This window comes from Eulemur rufifrons, chromosome 8, assembly GCF_041146395.1.
Source record: "Eulemur rufifrons isolate Redbay chromosome 8, OSU_ERuf_1, whole genome shotgun sequence".
Taxonomy (NCBI): Eukaryota; Metazoa; Chordata; class Mammalia; order Primates; family Lemuridae; genus Eulemur; species Eulemur rufifrons.
The window spans coordinates 6,963,767-6,986,284 of NC_090990.1; the positions used below are offsets into that span (position 1 = coordinate 6,963,767).

Below are 22,518 nucleotides of genomic sequence, written 5' to 3' on the forward strand. Positions count from 1 at the left end.
GTGTCAGCCTGTCTGGACTCAGCGAGGCAGGTGCAGTGGAGGGGTGGGAGGGAGGGGGTGTGGGCGGGGGGGGGAGGGGGCATCTCCAGAGTGAGACAGACACGCCCACCGCCCCCAGCGCTGCTTCCTCCTCTGGCTGAAGGGAACACACCGGGTCCCCCAGGAGGCTCCACTGCTGGGGCAGGGAGAGGGGACTGTCATGAGGGGGGTAGGGCTGCTCACCCCACCCCACAGGGCGCAGAGCCAAGCCTGCAGAGCCATCCCCAAGGCCCCTCAGCCCTGGCAGGGACGGAGTCAGAACATCCTGGGGCCTCAGCGCTCACTGTGGGAGCAGAAGGCAAGGGGCAAGGATGGAGTGGGACAGGAACGACACAGGCTGCTTAACAGGTGTGACTTCCCCTCCTTGAGCCTTAATTCTGCTTCAGAAAAATGGGGAAATGACAGGAGCCATTTCAGAGGGTTGTTGACAGGGCTAAGTGACATCAGCTCACACAGCACGTAACACAATTCCTACAATTGCTGCCTACAGCATGTGCTCAGACGCTGTGATTCCATTTGTGTGAATTTAGGCTTCGAGTCAAGTCTCAGGGACTAGAGGCGTATTTCTGCGCTCTGAGGGACTCGGCTCTGTTCCAGGGGACTTGGCAAAGGGCAGGGGTTTGTGCAGAGAGAGGAGTTCTAGGCTAATCTGGAACCCGGATGCTGCTTAAACGATTTAGGACAGGGGTTCTCAACCTCAGCACTGTTGTCCTTCGGGACAGGTGACTTTGCTGTCGGGGGCTGCCCCGTGCATTGTAGGGTGTTTAGCAGCATCCCGGCCCTCCACCCTCTAGATGCCAGGGGCATCCCCAGGTTTGACAGCTAAAAAATGTCCCCAGGCATTGCCCAGTGTCCCCAGGGAGGGGACTGTGGGGGAGGAGCAAGACTGAGCTATAATAACAAGAGTGAGGGGACTGGCAGTGGGTGGCAGAGAAGCGGCTGCGGCGCTGCCCCTCATAGAGCTGCTTCTCTTGCAGGGAGGAGCAGATGGCCAGGCCTGCCGTCCACGCTGCCCGCACGCTGTTCCTCGTCCTCCTCGTGCTTCTGGGGCTGAGCCTGGCAGGCTCCCTTGCACCTGGAACCCCTGCTCGGAACCTCCCTGAGAATCACATCGACCTCCCAGGCCCAGCACTGTGGACGCCTCAGGCCAGCCACCACCGCCGGCGGGGCCTGGGCAAGAAGGAGCGGGGCCCAGGCATGCCCAGCCAGGCCCAGGATGCGGCTGCGATCACTGCCACCAGGCAGGCCTCCCGGATGCCAGGGGCTGAGGGGCTGCTGCCTGGGCAGACTCCTGCAGGCCTGCTGAGGGACAAGGACCTGCTCCTGGGGCTGGCATTGCCCTACCCCGAGAGGGAGAATCAGCCTCCGGGGTGGGAGAGGGCCAAGAAACGTGGCAGGGAGCACAAGAGACGCAGGGACAGGCTGAAATTGCACCGAGGTAGCTGGAGATCTGCAAAGACAGGAGGGGGCTGGAGGGAATGGTCAGCGGTATGGGGTCCCTGAGAGGACATCCAGAGGCCCCAAAGGAGGCAGGCAGTGGGCACCCACAGGAGAGGAGGGGTCTCACTAAAGCCAGAGGGGTCTGGTAAGGGGAGGGGCCAGGGAGAGGCCTGGGGTGGGCATGGGAGGAGAAGAATGTAGCAACAGAAGCTCGGTCTTACCAATAGATCGTCATCCTCCTAAGTCAGCCTGTGAGCCACCCACCCTCTGTCCCAGCCTCTCCCTTCCCAGCCCATGCGGTCTCTGAACAAACTGGTCCAGCAGCTCCACCCGGGGGGGGCCCCTCCCCAGCCTCACCCGGCCCTGAGTCCAGGCGCAACTCAGCTTCTGAGTCTCTTCATGTGACAAGACTGCCTCTAGGGGCACGCCTAGTGCCACAAACACGGTGGTGGTGTTGGGGGAAGTGTTTCTCTGGCAGGAGGGCGATGGAGCCTCAGCCCACTTCCCCTGCAAACAGCTGGGGCTCACTCCCCTGCCAGATCTACTGAGACCTCCCAAGGGGGCAGAACCCAGTTGGGGCCCCCAGCTTTGACTTTCAACCTTCCACCCCTGGAGGCCATCTGTGGGCATCTTGAGGACAATCTAGAGGGCACACCTGGGACATCCCTGCTCGGCTCCGGTGGAGCAGGGGGCCCTCCTAGGAGGGTTGGTATGATGGGCAGGAGGCGGGGGACAGAGGAGGCCTGCAGGTTAGGCCCTGCCCTGCTGACAACCAGCTGTGCAGCCTCAGGCCAACTGGCCCCAGTTTCCTTGTCTGCAAAATGAATGGGATGAATTTAGTGGTCCTAGAGTCCCCTTTCCACTCCTAGGGTGACTCCAACTGACTCAGTGACTTCCTCTCACACTTACCCTATCCCATGCCCGTGTGTTTTGGAAGGCAGCATCAGCGGTTTAAAAGGTCAGATGGACTTGGGTTCAAATCCAGGCTCTGCTACTCATGAGCTGAGTGTCCTTGGACAAGTCACCTAACCTCTCTGTGCTTCAGTTCCTCCCCTGTAGATGAGGCTGAAGGAGCACCCACTTATTAGAGCTCCTCCAATGGTTAGATGAACAGTGCTTGCACAGCGGCTCATCTGGGACCCAGCACACAGCAGGTGCTCAATAAATGGAGTGATGACTAATTATCACCATGTAGGAAGCACTCACTTGTGTGTGATAAGCTGTGGCTCCCACCTCCCAGCTTTCTCAAAGGTCTTTTCCCCCTGCAGTGCCTCTTGGCTTCATTGCATTGCTCACCACTCAAACTTCACCTCCTCCAAGAAGCCTTCCATGGTTAATCCTAACAGTACCCATTTGTTATACTTACATCCCTAGCTGCACCCAGCCAACCAAGACTTGGACTTCCTTGGAATGATTCTTTACAGAGAGAACCCTTGGGTCATCTCCCTAGCAACACTGCGAGTTCACCCAAGACATTTTCCCCCTTGAGTTCCCCTGTTTCCACCTTCCCAGGAGGGTAGGCAGCAGGGATGTTAACTGAACCATGGACTTGTCACCTGGTCCCTGCTGCCCACTGGTTCACAGCAGAAAATGTGGGTTCTACTATAGGCGGACATGAGGTGGCAAGCAGATAAGTCCCCTGCGCTTCCCGCCCCATGTCTCAGGCCGAGCCCTGGTCCGAGGTCCCAGCTCCCTGATGAAGAAGGCGGAGGTCTCCGAAGCCCAGGCGCTGGAGGCCGCAGGCGAGGAGTCCTCTACCAGCCTGGCCCCCACCATGCTCTTTCTCACCACCTTGGAGGCGGCCCCTGCCACAGAAGAGTCCTTGATCCTGCCTGTCACCTCCCTGAGGCCCCAGGTAAGGGGGTCCCAAAACATCCTTGGAGCTGGAAGGGTCTTGAGACCATGTCGTGCAAACCCCTTAGTTCACTCAGGGAGACTGAGGCACAGGGGCAGGAGGCCTCCGGGCCTGCATTGGAACCAGATCTCTGGATGCCTGCCCAGCCCTGCTCCATCCTGAGAAAGGGCTGCCACTGTCCAGGAGAAGGTGGTCCTGGGGGCTCACTCTGGGGACAGTCAAGGAAGCAAGTGGCAGCTCAGCACGCTGGTCTCTGCATGGAGAGCAGGGGCACTTGAAGAAGAACTTTAAGTGTACAGAAAAGTATAGAGCATAATAATGGTAATTTTAAAACCGGTGTCCCAGAATGAGCAAGCATTAGTTAGCCCCTGGACTCGTCTGCTTCCGATCTTTAAAAAAGCCACATGGAGCAAGAGTTAGCAAGCCACGGTGGCAAAAACGCTACCCACTGGTGATTCTAGAAGAAGAGTATATAGGAGTTAACCACATCGTTCTTGCACCTCTTCTGTGGCTTTGAAATTTTTAAAAATAAAATCATTTAAGAGGATCAGTAGTATATACGTTATATACATGTATAAGAAATAATACATAAAAAAGAAATAAAACTTCTTTTAGCAGATTTTTCCTATCCTCTTTTTGGGTCTTGCACCCCCTTGAGATTCTGATAACAGCTGGGGACCATCCCCCCAGATTACATGGTTGTCCACTTCATCTAGGCCCCCTGAAGCCCTAGAATGTGGGTTCCTGCCCATGTCCTACCTTGCACGGGCACCGTGGGCAGATCCAGCCATGGGCTCTGGCCTCAGCACTGCCGGGGCCACTGGCTGGGGCTGTGCGTGGGACTGAGCCCTGGCCGTGGCCTCGACGGTGCACAGAGAGGTGGTGACTTCTGCAGGGGGAGGAAGGGACAGGAAAGTGAATAGCGGGGCTACTTCTGCCTCCCTCCTCGTGGGCTTAGAAACCTTGAGCCAGCAAGGTTCAGCCGCTCCTCAGAGGGCCTGGCGGGTCACGCGCCGGCTCTGTCTGCACCGGCTGCCTTCAGGCGCCATCCCACTTGGGTGGTGGCTGCACCGTGAGGAAACTGCCCTAGTGGCCGCTGGAGCAGGAGCCTCAGACGCTCGTCTCAATGTCCTCAGGCTGGGATTCCAGGCTGCCCAGCAGAGGATGAGGTGGCCTCTGACGGCCCCTCCTTTGCCCTCTGGCCTTGAGACCCCACATTCCTGCTTCCATGGATTGGAAGTCCCCAGGTTCCCCTCCTTGCCCGCCCACCCCCCGCGGTCCATTCTCTTCTGCAGGCACGGCCCAGGCCTGACGGGGAGGTGATGCCCACACTGGACATGGCCTTGTTCGACTGGACCGATTATGAAGACTTGAAACCTGATGTCTGGCCCTCTGCGAAGAAGAAAGGTGCACCCACCTGCCCCAGTGCCCCCACGCCTGGGCTCCCCTCCCTCGCCCACCATCTGTTGGGGAGGGGCCCCAGTGAGCCCGGCCTGACCTGCAGATGTCCAAAGGCAGGGGCTCGTCAAGTCTGAACCAGCACTGACCCTCCAAGGGGACAGTGCTACCGAGTGCTCATCGTGCGCAGAGCTTTCGCGCTTTAACCACTTTACCCTGGGGGGAAAACCGGCCAGGTCTGAGCTACTGTTGATCCCATTTTAGAGAAGAGAAAAGTGGGGCAGAGAGCAAGAGGTATCGGGCCTGATCCCGGCCACGCTGTGGGGGTGGCCTCATGGGCACCCTGACACCGAGGCCTTGTGCTGAATCTCTGTTCGGCTGAGCCTCAGCTTCTGACGACAGATCTTTCTTGTCCCCAGAGAAACACCGGGGTAAACTGTCCAGCAATGGTAACGAGACGTCACCGGCCGAAGGGGAGCCATGCGACCACCACCAAGACTGCCTGCCAGGTACCAACCAACACCACGTTCAAGGCACCATGCCAGGTGCCGGGAGGAAGCCCGGGTAGGGAAAGGGCTGGGGGTCCCAGGCACATGAGCCGGTCCGTGACCCTTTACTGACGGTCAGTAACAACAAGAGCAGCTACCGCTTTCCTGGGAGTTGGCGTCATAGGTTCATTCATTTAGCACATTACTCACAGCAACCCGGGGAAGGGGGACTGTCATCCTCCCTTTTCGGGCAAGGCAACTGAGCCCCAGAGAGGCTAAGTATCTTGCCCAAGGTCACACAGCTAGGAAGTGGCTCACCCCTGAGTTAGCCCGGTTCCAAAGCCTCTCACCATGGCCCCACGCCACCCTCAGGGTGATCTTTTCTTGCTCTCTTCCTCCCAACACCTGGAAGGGCTTAAATCTGTCCTTGTCCCATCACGACACTGCCAGGCTTTCTGGGGGTGCTTTTGACGACATCCTCACTGTCAAGACAGTCTGAAAACAAGCGGCTTGATGTTTTGACTAATGCCCTAAACTGCTGGCCCTTCTCGGGCCCACCAGACCCTCCGAGAAGCAGGCACTAAGGGGAGTTAGAAGCGGAAGAGGTTTATTCCGGGGGAGGGTAGCACCTGTGAAAGATAAAAGGAGGAGGAAGCAGGACTGGACAGAGAAAGCTCCAGATTGTGATGTGAAGTCCCAGCCAGAGCTGGGCTGAAACCTCCTGCTGGGGGACCATGTGCCACAGGCCCAGGTGACCCCTGCAGGTGCAAACAGCTGGAGGCTGTCAGCTAACTGCCATCTGAATAGGGAATGGCACAGCGGCCAGAATATTCTACAAAACAGCAACCAAAGCAGCAATTTGCATCGTATAAGCCAGACCACCAGCTCCCTGGCAGGCTGGTTTCTTTCCAAACCGTTGTTTTCACTCTGAACACAAAGAAAAGGCTCCAGTCTGGGGCAACCGGACAGTGGCTCTGAGAGCTGGCCCCGCGGTGAGGCCTTGGGCTCGGCTGGGACCATCCTGCAGCTGCCTGGGGCTTCGGTTTCCCCATCTGTCAAAAGAGGACGTTGGTATCAGTGATCCCAAGGCCCCGCCCAGCTCTGAGCTGGCTCCAGACCTGGCAGTCCCCAGCTGTTCCCCCCACTCTCCCTGGGAGGTGACCCCCACATCACCTTTGCTCTTCCCACGATCAATCAGTTGCCCATCTGGGGCAGCTGGGGTCTCTGCCGCCCACCCCACGGGCCTCGGCCATGACACGCGTGGGCGGTTCTGGCGGTTCTGGCTGGGAACCTCGCACACCAGATGGCCCCCGTTGCCGGGGCACAGCCTGCCACAGCGATGATGGATCTCCCGTCCAGTGGGACTGAGTGTGGGGCTTCGGGGAGGGCCCGCTCAGCTTGGCTGACCGCGTGTGCTTGCTGTGTCGGCAGGGACCTGCTGTGACCTGCGGGAGCATCTCTGCACGCCCCACAACCGAGGCCTCAACAACAAATGCTTTGATGACTGCATGTGTGTGGAGGGTGAGTCTGGGCTCCTTTGTGGGGGGCTCCCCGTGCTCCAGGAGCCACGGAGCTCTCCCTTTCTCCAAGCTGGCTCTGCAGTGAGGCGGGGACAAGATTTCCCAGCGGGTGGGAGAGTCCCCTGGGAGCTGAGGACAGGAGCGAGAACAGCTTTGCACGGTGCCTTCCCAATCTGTGAACTCATTTAGTCCCGATTCCTGGCATCGTTTCTCAGATTTGCTTTTCTCACCTCTTGAGAAAATACAAGCTGGCGTGATGCTCTCCCACGATCTGGAGGAGGGAGAAGGGAGGAGACAGGAGTATATCTCTTTAAATAAGATCCAACCTTAGAAGGCTGCCGCTTTCACGCTGGAATTCTACCCCAGGGGAGGCATTCCAAGTGTGATAACCGCGGTGGCTGGGGGTGGGTTTCCCAGCGCTATCCCAGGGAAGGATGCATCTGGCCGGCTGCCTCTTTAACTCCTCTAGGCTCCCGCCTGGCCCAGGTGTGTGAGGCTCCGTGCCAAGCACTTTGTCTCCTGGAACCCTCAGGACCACCCTCGGAAGGGAGCTATCATGATCCCCACTTCACCATAAGCAAACCGAGGCACAGAAAGCTTAAATGACTTGCCCAAACTTACCCAGCTAGAAAAGTGGGGGGATATTTTCAATTTTGTATTCTGAAAAATGTCAAATATATACTAAAGTCGTCGGAATGGTCTAATGCACCCCCACTTCCCAGCACTCAGCTCCAATAACGACCCACTCGTGGCCAGTCTATGTTGTCACCCTGCCACCCGCTTCCCTCCCACCAGTATGATTTGGAAGCAACTCCTGGGAGTTTACAGATATTTCATCTGTGAATATTTTAGCATATAAAAGAGTATTAAAAGATAAGTACTCCTTTAAAAAACAGAATGCCAAAAATGAACAATAATTACTCAGTACATGTAATATCCAATCAGCATTCCCATCTCCTGTGTAGGAGAATTTGGTCCCAGCCTCTCTGTTAATCTGAGATACATGCCCTATTTTACTCACATTATCCTCAAAACTTACCTGCTGTGAAAGCAATATACCTCTTTAGTTCTGATCATTCCTTCCTCTAGTCAGTTAAGAAATATTTATCAAGTGCCTACTATGTCAGGTATCATCCCGGACAGGGGAGATCCAGTGGTGACAGGAACTGGCAAGTTCTGCACCCAGGGATTACATTCTAGTCAGATGAGCAGACAAAAGGCAAATAAACAGATACGATGTCTTTAGAAAGGAATACAGGCTCTAACGCAAATACCAAGATAAGGAGTCCTGGAGTTGCTTCAGAAGGGTGGGCAGGACTGGGCAGCGGGGCCAGCTACCTGAAGATGGGAGGACAAGGACCTCGGCAGGAACAAGCCAGGGGAAGATGGTACAAGGCGAGTGGGGAGAAGCTTCTAGAAGGATCACACAGGACCTTGTGGGCCTTGTCTGGATTTTGTTTTGTTTGTAATCGGATGTCATCGGCAGGTTTTAAGCAGAGGAGTAACATGGTCTGATCTGTAAGTTTAAAGGCTCACCACTCTGGCTGCAGGACTGTGGTGGCCAGAAGTGGGGACAGGGAGGACCACCCGGGTGGTGAGCGAGGACAGAGGCAGGTGGGGTAGGGGATGCTGGGAAGCCACTTTCTGCAAGACACAGTTACCTGTGTGCAGAGTTAGGGTCCCATTTCACAGAGGAGGAGACTGAGGCACAGAGCAGGCAGGAGGGCACTCCAGCCCAGCCAGGACTAGGGGGACATGGGTGGCTCAGTGCGTGGCCCCTCTGCCCAGATGGGAGGGGGCATATGCTGCTTCCCAGGCACCTGAAAGATGTGTCTGCATCCGAAGCCTGTCTGCTGGTTCCCTCCTTCTTGCACTGGTTGGACCCACTAACATTCTTGCTTCTTTCCTGGAGACTCAAGATCCGAAAAAAAATGGAAAGTGGAGATCACAGCGTGGTCAGCTTGTTAAAATTGGTCCAAGAGGGGATTGTCACCCAGATGCCACACCACAGGGATTTGGGGAATGCCAGGAACCGTTACGGGGACTAGGAGTCTTGAGGACTCCTGAGAAATCCCAAAATGTTGGACACACAGCCCAGGGCTGAAGTCCAGCAGTCAGGGCCAGCCAGGGTTCTGGAGGGTTCCAGAAGGGGTTCTGCAACGACCAAACACTCCTGCTCATGAATCCCCTGTCCCTCCCATATGCCACTGGTGTGGCCACAGGTCTGAAAGCCCAGTGGCCCAGGTGTAAATTCTAGGTCCCTAAGCACTAACTTCCCAGCCAGTCCCACTCTCTTCATGATGACAAGAGTGGCTCTTAAAGTAGAGATGTTCTCTTTCCCTGTGGTCACTCCTAACCTGAAACCATCAGGAGGATGTGACCTTCTGTGGCCTAAATGGAAAATACGTCTCTCCACACGTCTCAGGGCATGACTGTGGTGTGACACAGAAAGCCACAGCCATGAACGCTCCCCCTGGTGGGCCAGACCTACTTTAATTAGGGTGGCCAGGAAGGGTTTGAGACCCAAAGGCTGTGAAGGAGCGAGCTACACAAAGAGCTTGGGGAAGGGATTTCTGGCTGAGAGAACTGTGCATGCAAAGGTCCTGAGGCAGCAAATGGCTAGGTATGTGAGGAAAAGCAAGAAGGCTGGGTGTGGCTGGGGTTAGAGAGCAAGGAGGGGACTGGGAGGTGAAGACATCAGACAAGTACTAGGGTCCAGGTCCCAGAGGGCCTCGTAAGCCAAAGTAGGAAGTATATATATACATGAAATATCTGTGTGTGTATATATATAATCTCAACAGATTTAGGGGGTACAAGTGTTTTTTGTCACGTGGATGGATCGTACAACGCTAAAGTCAGGGCTTCAGTGTACTCCTACAGTGGGAAGTTTACATTTCATTTCAGGTGCAAGGGGAGCCATGGGAGGTTTTACAGGGAAGGGCAGAATCTGAGTCACTTTTTAACAAATTTTAGTAAACTTTTTTCTTCCCAATTTTTTTATTGGAGACTATTTTTAGAGCAGTTTTAGGTCGACAGCAAAATTGCACAGAACGTACGGAATTCTCACATCCCCTCCTTCGCCCCTGCATGCAGTTTCCCCCTCACTAGTCTTGCGTTAGCGCGGTGCCTCGTTAGGACGGACGATCCGATGGCGGTTCTTTATCATCGTGACCTAAAGGCCGGTCTATGTTGGGGTTCCCTCTTTGTGCTGCGCATCCTCCGGGTTTGGCGGACGCCTGCCGTATCCGCCATGACCGTGTCATACCGGATATTTTCACTGTGCTGCATTTTCTCTGTGCTCCACCTGTTTATCTACCCCCCCCCACGCCCCCCCTCCCCGCCAGTCTCTCTGAAGCTGCTCCAGGCCGCTGCGGCGCCGGGTGGTCGCGCAGAGAGAAGCAGGGTGGGAGAAGACGCGGCTGGCCCCAGAGGATGCGGGGAAGGAAGGGGCGGGGTCTGGCCCGTCGCCTCCTTGACCCCGTTGCCTCCTCCCTTGGCTCAGGGCTGCGCTGCTACGCCAAGTTCCACCGGAACCGCAGGGTCACACGGAGGAAGGGGCGCTGCGTGGAGCCCGAGACGGCCAACGGCGACCAGGGATCCTTCATCAACGTGTAGCGGCCCGCGGGCGGCGCCTCCCCGCCGCCTGGGGACTGGGACCCGGAGCTCTGGGGCAGCCGGGCCATTTGTTTATAACTGAGCAGGGGGTGATCAAATGGGGGACCAGACGCTGAGGCTGCGGGCTCTGGCCAGGACACCCAGCCCCAGGAGGGGGGCTGCCGGGCGAGCAAGCCGCCCCTGCCCGGGAGCCGGCCAGCAGCGCGCCCGCACCCCCCGCCGGACCCGCGGCCTGCGCCTCTCGCGCGGCCCGACTCGGCGCGATGGCGGCGCCGAGAGTGCCCTCTCCTGTCCCACAGCGGCACTGCAACGGCTTCAAGTTCAAAGCCAAGAGGTTTCTTGAGGGTAGAAAAGAAACGCAAACTCCCTGAGAGAAGAGAACCAAGCCAAGGGCAGGAGATGACTCTGGAACAGCTCCCGCGGTCCAGGCACTGTGCTAAGTGCGCGGAACACGTCACCTCACTGGGTCTTCACAACCTTTTCGAGAAGCATTATCACTACTTAACAGGTGAGGACACTGAGGCGCCCCAGATGAATGCCACTTGAGTCTTAACACGTGTGAGTCACCCAACATCTGGTTAAAATGCGGATTCTGATTCAGTGGGTTCTGACACGCTCCCAGGGCTGCCCACGCTGCTGGGACCCCACCGACAGGGCCTGGGGAGGAAGTAGATGGCAGAGCCCAGATCTGGCCCTGGGCCAAGGCTATAAAGCTCCCAGGGCCACTTCTTGCTTCCCCACAACTGAGAATTCCAGGCCGTCCCAGGGTTTCAGTGCGAAAGCCACACTCCTTGCTGGTTCCTTTCACTGTGGCTGAAATAACTTGACTGTGCTCTGTCTTCCCTGGACAAAGGTGTATCGTCTTTGAAAACAAAACAGAATGTACCTTAAGCACCTGCCTGCTTGCTTGTAAGGAATGAGTTGGGCAGATTGGTCCCTGCCCTCCAGTAGCAGATATTTTGAGATATGAAGTGTTTGGGAAAAATAACAATATTGTCCCTTAGGTCGCTGTGGTCCAGCTCACCGAGTCCTGGGGCACACACTTTCAAGTTGCCCTGAGAGCTTCTACCCCAGGGGCACTGAAGCAAACACGGACTCTAAAAAAATATACATATTGCCCATGTGTACCCACTTTGCATACCACTTAGCGGTTCCCAGGCCCCCAGAACCATCCCTAGGCCCCACCCCACACTTCTGCAACAGAGCCCACTGGGAAGTTGGGGCAACCCTGAGATTGAGGTGCCATTTGAAGCTAGCTGCCCCCAACAGGCCAGACCCATAATGCCCACCCAGAACATCTGTCCCAGCAGAGGTGGCTCCAGGGGCCACCTCAAGAGAACCATTTAAATCCTCCCACCTGGCACTTTACTCCTGGTCAACCCTCCGGTCCAGGGCAAACCAGGTTGCAAAAGACAAAAGCCTTCTCCATCCAAATTCCCCCCTGGCCTGGTCCATGCCCGTAGGATGCCAGGGCTGTTTACTGCTCTGGGAAAATCAGTCAGGGTCAGGGTCAGGCACCAAGGAAAACGGTTAGATCTAGAAGAAACCCAATATGCTTGCTCTTCTCTCCCTATTCAAGTTTGATGGGCATGGGAGTCCCGTGGGGGAGAGGAGAGGGGAGGGGACTGAAAGAGATCAAAGCCGGCTAGTTGGAAAGCAGATCTGCTGGCTCTTTTGTACTTGAACCAGACAAACTGCATGCTGTGTGTGCCTCTCATGGGGTGGCTGAATCGGGACTGTGCAGGCTGTGTGGGGATAGAACCCTGGAGGGCAGCTGCAGGCAGAAACCCCAGCATTGCTATGGCTGGGGGGGCAGTGGTTAGGGTGGCCCCAGGACATCAGCAGTGGAAAACACAGGAGGTCTGGAGGAAGATGAAAGGCCCACAGAACCATCCCTGCCTACCAGGGAAGTCACGTGGTTGGAAATTCCATGTCATGTCTCTGCCCTAGCTACCTCTGTTTTGCATTTGCAAAGCGTGTGGATGGGTTGGGAGCCTCTTAACTCCGAGCTGGGAATCCCAAAGCCCCCTCAGGTGTTTAGTCAACCTCTCTGCCAGGAAGTTCTTTCTTAGGTCTGTCTTAAACTTCTTCTGCTGGTACAGAAGCCAATTTCCTCTAAGCCAGGGTTTGGCAAACTTTTACCATAAAGGACCAAATAAATATTTTAGGCTTTGCAGGCCACCCGATCTCTGTCACGACTTCTCAACTGTGTTGTAGCTCAAAGCAGCCACAGACAATGTGCAAATGAACCGGCATGGCTGGGTTCCAATAAAAACTATTTATGGACACAGATTTAAATTTCATATAATTTTCACATATCACAAAATATGATTCTTCTTTTGATTTTTCAAAACCATTTTAAAATGTAAAAACCACTCTTAGCTTGCTGACTATGGAAAAACAGGCAGTGGGTCAGATTTGGCCCAAGGGCCATAGTTTGCCAACCCCGCCCACGCCTGCTAGTTCTCAACCCTGGCTGCACGTTGAACTAATCTGGGGGGCTTTCACAGGCCTGGGGCCGACTGGCTAAGCTGCGCTGCGGTCTGGGTCTGGGCTTCATAGTTGTTCAGAGCTCCCAGGTGACTCCCCTGTGCAGCCTGGCTGAGGACCTCTGCTGTCTTCCCCCGTCTGGCGCAGCACAGCTGGTCAGAAATCGGCCTATTCCACCTCTCACTGCCTTAGTGACCTTAGGAAAGTCACTTAAGGTCTCTGTGCCTTGATTTTTTTCATCTGCAAAATGGGGGCAATAACTCTTCCTTCACAGGAGTGTTGTGAGGAGTTAATGACTAAATTATTATTTTTTTTTTTTTTTTGAGACAGAGTCTCACTCTGTTGCCCGGACTAGAGTGTCATGGCGTCAGCCTAGCTCACAGCAACCTCAAACTCCTGGGCTCAAGCGATTCTCCTGCCTCAGCCTCCCGAGTAGCTGGGACTACAGGCATACGCCACCATGCCTGGCTAATTTTTTCTATACATTTTTAGTTGTCTGACTAATTTCTTTCTATTTTTTAGTAGAGACGGGCTCTTGCTCTTGCTCAGGCTGGTCTCGAACTCCTGACCTCGAGCAATCCTCCCGCCTCAGCCTCCCAGAGTGCTAGGCATGACTAATTCTTATAAGATGTTGAGAACAGTGCCTGGCACATAATAGACCCCCAGTGTTAGCTAACTACTTATTTTGGGAGAATTTTAGTAGGCGTTCTGTTCTTCGACAATGATCTGTCACATACTCAAAGATAATTTCTAAGTCACCATTCAGGCTCTTTCCCCAAAGTGTGTTCCATAGAACATTGGTGCCATGAGTCGCTCCACTGGAAAGGAAGGGATAGGGCTCTGTGGTCAACGAGGTTTGGAAAACTGTTCTGGCCTCAGCCCTTGGCAACACAGGCAGATAGATTCCAGGCACTGAGGCAGAGCTGGAAGAGTAAGTGGCTTCACAATAATAGGTGCATGATTCTAAAAACATACCCTGGGGGAGAGCCGAGCAGGGCGCCCAGTGGAAACCAATAGCTATTGGGCCCATCGCCTGAGCCCATCACCTGGGCCACCTGCGTCCCTCCACTGAAGTCTTACAGCCATTCCCAGAGATACCCACTCTTCCCACGGGGCTGCCTTTCCATGGTTTGGTGACACCAAGGGTGCTCTCTGTGCCTGCAGAGAATGGGCTGAGGGTCCGATGACATGAGGGCCAGGCCTCACGGGAAAATGACAGCTTTGCAGCTGCTTGAGGAAGGACTGAGCCACAAGTCAAATCCCAAAGCCACAACCCCTTCCACCACTGAGAGGCTGCAGATGGGTCCTTACTTTAAGCCACATTCAACCCACCCAATAAAACCTGATGCTAAGTGAACACTCGGCTCCCTGGGATGGGGTTCACTTTGCTGGGGAGACAGTCAACAGACATGTGACCTGCAAGGTCCATGTTTGGTGCTGGGAGAGACGAGAGAAGCAAACTACTGGGGCTCCTCATTGCGGGTGACATGGGGCTGGATTGGGCGCTGTCACCTTCATGATAATCTTCACTCCCACAGGCAACAGCGAGTGCGTGTTTGTGCGTGCGCGCTCGTATGTGTGTGTGTGTATGTGTGTGTGTGCGTGCATGTGTATGCTGGGGAGGGGGTCAGCAGGGACGAGCAGTTTGCAGAACCAGGGCTTTATATTGCAGGGAGTGCATTTTCCGAATTCTAAGTCAGAACAAGTGGTCTGATACCGGATCTGAGGTCAGGATACTTCTGAGTGCAAGAGGCTTTCTAGCCCTTTGCTACTCAGAGTGGGTCCAGGACTGGTAGAAACGCAGAATCTTGGGCCCCACGACTTGAGTCCTTCTGAACAAGACTCTCTGGGGCTAGGGCTTTTAATAAGTCTCCAGTTTGTTCTGTGCGTGATGAGGTTTGAGGGTCACAGGTCTGGGATACAGAGGGGAAAACAGAAATGTGGGCTATAGTCAGAGACATTTGGATGGTTGGGCTATTTGCATTCAGGCATGAATTGGCAAGTCTGAGATCCGGTTTGCCCAGCTAATTACCAGCAACGACAAACTCACAGGCTCCGAGGCCCTGCCCCCTGGGCTGGAGTTAGTCTTTATTTTTAGAGGAAGCAGAGCGCCTGGACTGGGACCCTCAGTCATAGGGTTTTCTGACTCTTAGGAAATTTCTTGGGGAGCAGGGGTTCCTCTTTAAATGCAGGAGCTGCAGGGGGAGGGGGGAGGTGCTTACGCCCTTGTAGTCCTATCATGTCACATTGCATGTGCTCTCTTGAGCTGTAAATAAAGAGATAATGGTTAAGCCTACTTGTTGATTTGTCCTCTCTCTCTCAGCTCCTCCAGGAGGTGGTCTGTGCTGGCAATGAGCTCCACTGGGGGATTTGGAGGGGACCCTAAGCCTGGTATTTCCCCTGCCACTTCTCAACATGTCTGATTGAGCATTTGCTCTGAGCTAAGCAGCAAGGGTCCCTGCTCTCACCCGACCTCACCATGGTCCCTTAGCTAGAACTCTTGGGTGGCAGCCTCATATTTTCATCTCCCTTCCCATTTTAGGTTAGGGCAGCTAAGGTCCCAAAGAGATTCTAAGGCTGGTCACAGCAGGCTGGTCTCCAGAAACTTCATTTGGGGACCGGGAGGCTGAGAGCAGAGAAAAGCAGATGCCAACTTCAGCAGGATGAAGAAGAACAAAGCACCACCGCCTGAAGCCTGGTCTGGGCAGGCTTAGATGCCGTCTTGAAAAAGGGCATGAACTGGTGACGGGGTGGCCTGGCTTGGGACCAGGAAGGACATGTCTTATTGCATTGGCAGTTCCAGCCAGCACCAATGAGGCCCTCCGAGGCTTGGCTGACCAGAGCAGGTTGTGTTATGGCTCCCAGTGGCCCTGGTCCTAAAGTCAAGGCAGGGACCACATGGCCCTGGGGTCCATGGTGACCACAGACATGGAGCAGCCTAAGGGCCTGATGTCTATCCCTGCAGGGATCTCCCTGCCCGTCTGTCTTTCTTACAACATGGGCCCTTGGACTCCCAGCATCAGAATCTTCTAGGGAGCCAACTCACCTGGACCTCTGACTCAGAATCTCTGGGGCTGGGCTTGGAGATCTACATGATTGATAAGTCAAGCCTGGGAACTGCTGCATCAAACCCCCTGAGAACTCAATGTCCTCCCTACTCAGGCCCCAGGTGGCTGGGGAAGCTCCCACTGACGATGGGTCCCCTCTCTGCCCAGCTGTTCGACTCTGCCATCGTAGTGCAAAAGCAGCCATGGACAACACGGGGACAGAGGAGTGCAAACGAATGAGTGCAGCTGTGTTCCAATAAACCTTCACACAAAAGGGCGGCGGCTGCACTTGGCCCCAGAGCTGCAGTTTGCTGGCCCTTGATCTATGCTGCTGACCCCTGGGTCGGCGATTGCAGAAAGGCATGCTGGGCTTCTAAAAACCCCTCCTGTCCTGGGATGTCAACTTGAACCCATTTCTACTAATAAGGGTCAGAGCAGTGCTGAGATAAGGGGTCCTGACCAGTGGCACCCAAGGTCACGGGGATGTCAGCTCTCTGTGCCAGTAGCCTGGGCACAGCCTCAGGGGTCAGGGGGCTGCACTGGGGGTGGATCAGTCAGGGTTCGCCAGAGGAAAAGAACCAACAGGATATTATATTTATACATCTTCAAATACCTATGTATTTATATCTCTCATATATAGGTATATATAGCCACATACCGCATAACAATGACAAACTGGCCAGTTGGTCAATGACAAAGTGCACGTACAATGATAGTCCCATAAGATTATAATACTGTATTTTTTACTGTACCCTTTCTCTGTTTCGACGAATTCACAGACACAGACACTGGCCTTTGTTCCAGTTGTCCGCAGTGTTCAGCACAGTAACATGCTGCACAGTTCATGGCCCAGGAGCGGCAGGCTGTGCCAGAGCCTGGTGTGCAGTAGGCTCTACCGTCCGGGCTTCTAAGCACAGTTGTCCCTTGAACAACTTGGGGTTAAGGGTGCCCACCCTCACACAGTCAAAAGTCCGAATATAATTTTTGACTCCCCCAAGACTTAACTACTGATCGCCTACTGTTGACTGGAAGCCTTCCCGATAGCATGAACAGTGGATGAACAGGTGTTTTGTATGTTATGTGTGTTATATACCATATTCTTACAATAAAGTAGCTAGAGAAAAAATATTAAGGGAATCATAAGGAAGAGAAAACATATTTACTATTCGCTAAGTGGAAACAGTTCATCACAAAGGTCTTCATCCTCACTGTCTTCACACTGAGTAGGCTGAGCAAGAGGAGGAGTCAGCCTTGCTGTTTCAGGGGTGCAGAGGCGGGAGAAAATCTCCGTCTGAGTGGACCCATGCCGTTCAAGTCTGTCGTTCAAGAGTCAGCTGTACATCCTACGATTTCCACACAATGGTGAAATTGCCTAACAACGCATTTCTTAGAACAAATCGCTGACGTTTATCAGCACATGACTGTATATAAACAGATTTATTTGAATGAAGTGGCTCACACGATCGCAGGGCTTACTAAGTTTGTAGTTTGTAGGGCAGGCCGGCAGGTCAGAAACTCAGGCAGGTCTTAATGTTGCAGTCTGAGGCTACATCTCTTCTCCGAGACCTTAGTCTTTGCTTCTAAGGCCTTCAGTGGATTGGATCAGGCTCGCCACATTATTCGGGGTTATCTCCTTTGCTTAAAGTCAACTGAGTGTAGATGCGCCTTCACAGCAACACCTGGACCAGTGTTTGCCTGGCTCCTTAGGTACTCAAACCTGCCCAAGATGACACAGAAAACTGACCACCATGGAGGCTTCTGGAGCTCAGCCCCTGGGCACGCGGCAGAGTCGTCTTTGGCAGGTCATGAAGCTCGGGCTCCTTCCCTCCATTTGGCGGCTTGAGCTTCAGATGGTAGCAGTGGCCAACCCCAGTCATGTACATGGGCACACGTGGCCTGGTGTGCCCAGACGGGTGTCTGCTCAGTGTCAGGACATAAAATCCCGGTATGGGGCTGACGTGGATGGACACATGACTGGGTCAGCACATGGCCAGAGGTGCTCCTTTCCCTTCATGGTAACAGACATACACACACACACACACACACACACACACGCAATGGCATATCCTGAATCACATGTTTTGCTGAGGGCTAGAGTCAGGAAACCTGGCTCCTTCCATGCCAGTGATTGGTCAGTGCAGCAAGGACGTGTTGGACGGCTCTGCACACTGTGGTCCCGAACTGTTACTCTGTGTCCCCGACCTTGACCTTGCATGAGTGCCCAGCACGGAGCAGAACACTTGTTCAGAGAGGGAATGCATTCATCCAGACACAGCCTTGGCCTCGTTTGCCGCGTGAGGCGCTCATGCTCTGTGTAACTGGAAATTTTTAGCCTCCCTTTTGCAAAGGAGGAAAACAGGCGCAGAGAAACAAAGGCCACTGGCCCAAAGCGGTGCCAGAGCTGGCAGCAGTGCCAGAGGGCCCCCCAGTCTGTCTGACTCCAAACCCCGATCACGTCCGTGGCCCCACGTTGCCTCTCACATGCCACACGTTTCCTGAGCACCTGCTGGGAGTCGGTCACTGAGCCCACCCCGCACTCCCCAGCCCAGAAGAGCTGTGTAGCTCATCCAGGACCCCCAAAGCTGCTGGCAGGTGGGGGTGGGGGCTGCAGGGACCAAAGGTCACATATTCACCTTGAAGCTGCCTCCTGGAAGGCCCCTTAGGGAGGAAGGGGGTTGGTTTCCTCCCAGGGACTTCCCAAACAGTGGGGCCCAGGAGGCGCCCTGCCCTGCCCACCACCACCCACGTCCTCCTCCTCCTCGTTCTTCTCTTATCTATCGGGCTCCACGGCCACTGCCCCCTGACCCCCAGCAAAGAAGGCGAGACCTCACAGAGCCTGTAGGAGCTGGACATGAAAGCCTTTGCCAGGGAAGCCGAAGAGCAGTGAAAGCAAACACCCAGATAGGCCCCACCCACGGCAGATAGGCATCTTGGAGGCCCCAGGGCTCCGGGCCACAACTGGCCCTGTCCTGTATCTGAGCCATCACTCAGTGCAGCCAGAGCCCTCAAATGCCCCCCTTGCAATTCCAGCACCACCCACGTGGAAAGACGGAGGCCTGGCAGAGGGACGGAGGCAGCAGCCTGAAGTCCAGCCAGAACCAGGGCAGGCGAGGGGAGGCCGGAGGTGGGCAACACACATTCAGGAGGGCCTGCTCCGTGCAGGACTCGGGCCGGGGACTGGAGTTCAGCTTTGAACAAGATGCTCAAAGTCAGGAGAAAGCACGAGAGCACACGCATGCACACATGTGCACACACAAATAATGAAATACAGAGGATCACTGCTGTAGGGACAAGGGGTTGAAGAAAAGGACACAGGACAGAGAATGAGAGAGCAGCCGGTGGGCCTCGCCCTCCTCTTGGGCAATAGCCTCTTCCATTCACTTTCGTTCTGGCTGGTTTCTGACATAACCACGGTTTCCCGGAATACAACAGAACACAGGCAGTTTCCTTTTCTGCCTTTTCCATGATCACCAAGGGTTCCACAGGGTGTTTTGATGGCTTCCCTAATGCCTGAGTTGAGCACATGGGTCTCTGGAGGGCCAAGGCAATATTACTAAGTGTTTGGGGGCCTTGTGAGGATGATAGTCACCCAGTAGCAATTGCCCTGATGAGGAGCAAAGCAGCAGGAACGTTAGCCATTATTTTTGCATTTTAAAGCTCAGGAGGAGTATGTATGGAGCCTGCTGGGGGTCTACAAACATCAGTGATGACTGCTGCTGTGAGTTTGAATTCTGTGCCATTGGGACAACTGTTTCAGAATCAGCTCCGTTTAATTTTCAGTAGTCACAAAAACAAATGTCTTCTCTGGAGGGAGGGGCTCTCTCACCTCTCACCGTGTCCAGGCTCCTCTAGAAAACACAGGAAGAGGGAAGTAGAAGAACTAATCACACTGACCCCTCGAGGCCCACGTTCCCCCTGAGGACATCTCCTCCCTGGCCACCAGTAAATGGCAGCGTGGACATGGCCAATTTGACTGACAAGTCCTCATGGTGTTTGTTGCTTTAAGAATCTTGGCATCAACCAGAGATTGGGCAGAAGGTGGGGGATGAGGTCTGGGAGCCCAGGAACGCCCCGAGACATCCCAACTTCAATCCTACAGGGTTCTATTCAGTTCCTTCGCCTTTCCCTGCCCGGGTTTCCTCCTGCCCTGCTGCACAGGCAGCTGGCCTGCAGCAAGAGAGACAAAGACCCTGTCCACAGATGCAAAGAACAACACTGACCGACAAAACATTCAGGCCTTCTCCAGCCCTGCCAGACCTCAGGCCAAGAAACACGCAGAGCCAGCACGTTTGTAACGAGCTGAACAGAAACAGCTGGGGAAAGGGCTCGAGATCGAACCCCAGCAACAGGTCCTGTCCGTAAGGGGCCACAACTCTGCTCTGGGCCCTTCCCGGATGTGCTTCTTTTGAAGGCCCTGCTTTGTCACAGGCCTCTGTGACTCTTCACTCCTAGGCCTTTGCCCCGTAGGCGTCCAGTAACCATGTGCTGAATGAATGAGTGAATCTCCTCTACATGTCGGTTTCTTTATTGAAGGTACAAATATCAAATTTGGCTGGGACAGGATTGGTGAGGGACAAGATAAATCTATATTGGAATTCCCAAAAGGGACAGGTGCCTCTCAACTTTACGTCCTGATAAACCCACCATAAGTGGAAAACATCACAAGTGGAAAATGCATTTCATATACTTAACCTTCCGAACATCATAGCTTACCCTGGCCTACCTTAAATGTGCTCAGAACACTTACCTTAGCCTACAGTTTGGCAAAACCATCTAATACAAGGCCTGTTTTATGACAAAGTATTGAATTTCTCATGTAATTTATTGAATACTGTACTAAAACTGAGTAACAGGATGATTATACGGGTACTCAGAAGTATGATTTCTACTGACTGTGGATCGGTTTGCACCATCCTAAAGCTGAAATATCCTAAGCCAAACCATTGCAGGTTAGGGACTGTCTGTACTCACTAAAAATATGACCCGGAAGCCTTGTGGACTGTGCTTCGTGGGGGACCATTCCTCCTTCCAGAGCCAAGAATAGGTCATGACAGGAACTCTGGCTCCTTTGAGAGTACGGACAGTTTCACTTTCCTTTGTTCCTCTGTAGTCCCCACCCCCCACCCCTGCACCCTGTCCCCTCAGCCTGCCCAGCCAGCTGGGTCCTCTTGTGCCCTCCTCCCCACGCCTCTGGGCCCAGCTGTCGGGATGAACACAGTGTCAGTGTGTGAGCGGCAGGGACAGTCCACACTCACAGCCTCGTGCTTCCTCGGGCTGTCTGTCTTCCCCTCCTGCCTCTCTCCCCCCTTTCATCTCAACTCGGGATGTGTGTTCCTGCTATGTAGGCAGCGGTTAAATGCTGCCTGGAGCCAAGTCCTCCTGGGTCCCCAGCCTAGTTTCAGCACTGACTAGCTGGCCATGTTCCTTGACTTCAGTAGCCTTCCTGTAAGCAGGGATCAGAGCAGGACCTGCCCTGGGGTTGTTGTGGGCATTTACGAGGAAGCACTTTTCACACTGTCTGCCTCAAGGTTAAGTACTGTTGGGGCTCAGAAAATGTTACCCCAAAGTCTGGAGCTCTGGCATGCTAAGTATTGTGAACTAAAGGAGGCTGGACAGCCTCGGAAGCAAGGTCTCTGTGACCTTCTCCTGTCCTCCTGTCTCCTGCCCCTATCTCCCTGACATAAGTCATGGAGATCAGAATTCCTCCTTCCTCAGGGCAGGTCACAGAAACTAGGACCCCTGTCCCCCAAAGCAAACCATAAAACCTACAAAGGTCACACTCTCCCCTCTCCTTTGAAGACCCTCATTCCAGAGGGGTCCTGCCCCATACCCAGGAGGAAGGAATGAGACACAGAGAGGCCAAGAAGACTCTGGACAGGCCTTGCTGGGTCTCCCCACTCGGTCTATAACCATTCCCACTTCTCAGTCTATTGTCAATCGAGTTTCTACACGGCTGCCCATTCTTCATCGAATCTAGGCACAAAAATGGACAGTTTACCCTGGGTCTTTGGGTCTTCATTTCTGAAGGTTCCTGTGTCATGGAAAATTTTGATTAAAAAAAGTTGTGCTTTTCTCTTGTCTTTTTTGTAGGTGTGTTGGCTGTGACACTTCTGCCCCTATAGTACTTAATAAACGTCAGCCCTAATCCAAGGAGTTATTTGTTTTGCATTTTTGTCCTTACAAAGTGATCAAATTTTAATACACACCTAAAGGCTTGGGTTAAACAGATCTAACATCTGGAGTGGATAGGAAATATTTTTAGAAGGAAACTGATTAATAATAACGTAATAATGTTATAATATCACCATTTATTGAGGAATTACTCTCTTTTAAGTACTTTGCTGATAATTAGCTAATAATTAATAATAAAATAGCAGCCAATCCTGAATCCCAAGGGATGTAGCCATTTGGCTGGTCTCTGCAGCTTACCAGCTGTTGGTTACAACGGCAGACCTGGGCTGCACCACCCCCTGGGCTGGAAGCCTGTGCCTCCAAATGGGGCATTAAGTCAATCCGGTGGGCCCTGCAAAACCCCCCCTCACCCCTCCAGATGAATCCTTTCTTTGTATCTGGAGAGACTATGGGTTTTGATATTATCTGGGGACCCACCCAGGAAGCTTTGTGGG

General features: G+C 54.0%; 1 protein-coding gene across 1 annotated transcript; it reads left to right on the forward strand.

The window, feature by feature from the left end:
* Positions 1-1,026: 1,026 nt before the first annotated feature.
* Positions 1,027-10,355, forward strand: DRAXIN (dorsal inhibitory axon guidance protein). Its single transcript, XM_069477338.1, has 7 exons — positions 1,027-1,477; positions 3,144-3,334; positions 3,562-3,564; positions 4,630-4,741; positions 5,152-5,241; positions 6,652-6,741; positions 10,243-10,355. The coding sequence occupies exons 1-7, from the start codon at positions 1,027-1,029 to the stop codon at positions 10,353-10,355; spliced, it is 1,050 nt and encodes a 349-aa protein (XP_069333439.1).
* The last annotated feature ends 12,163 nt before the right edge of the window (positions 10,356-22,518 follow it).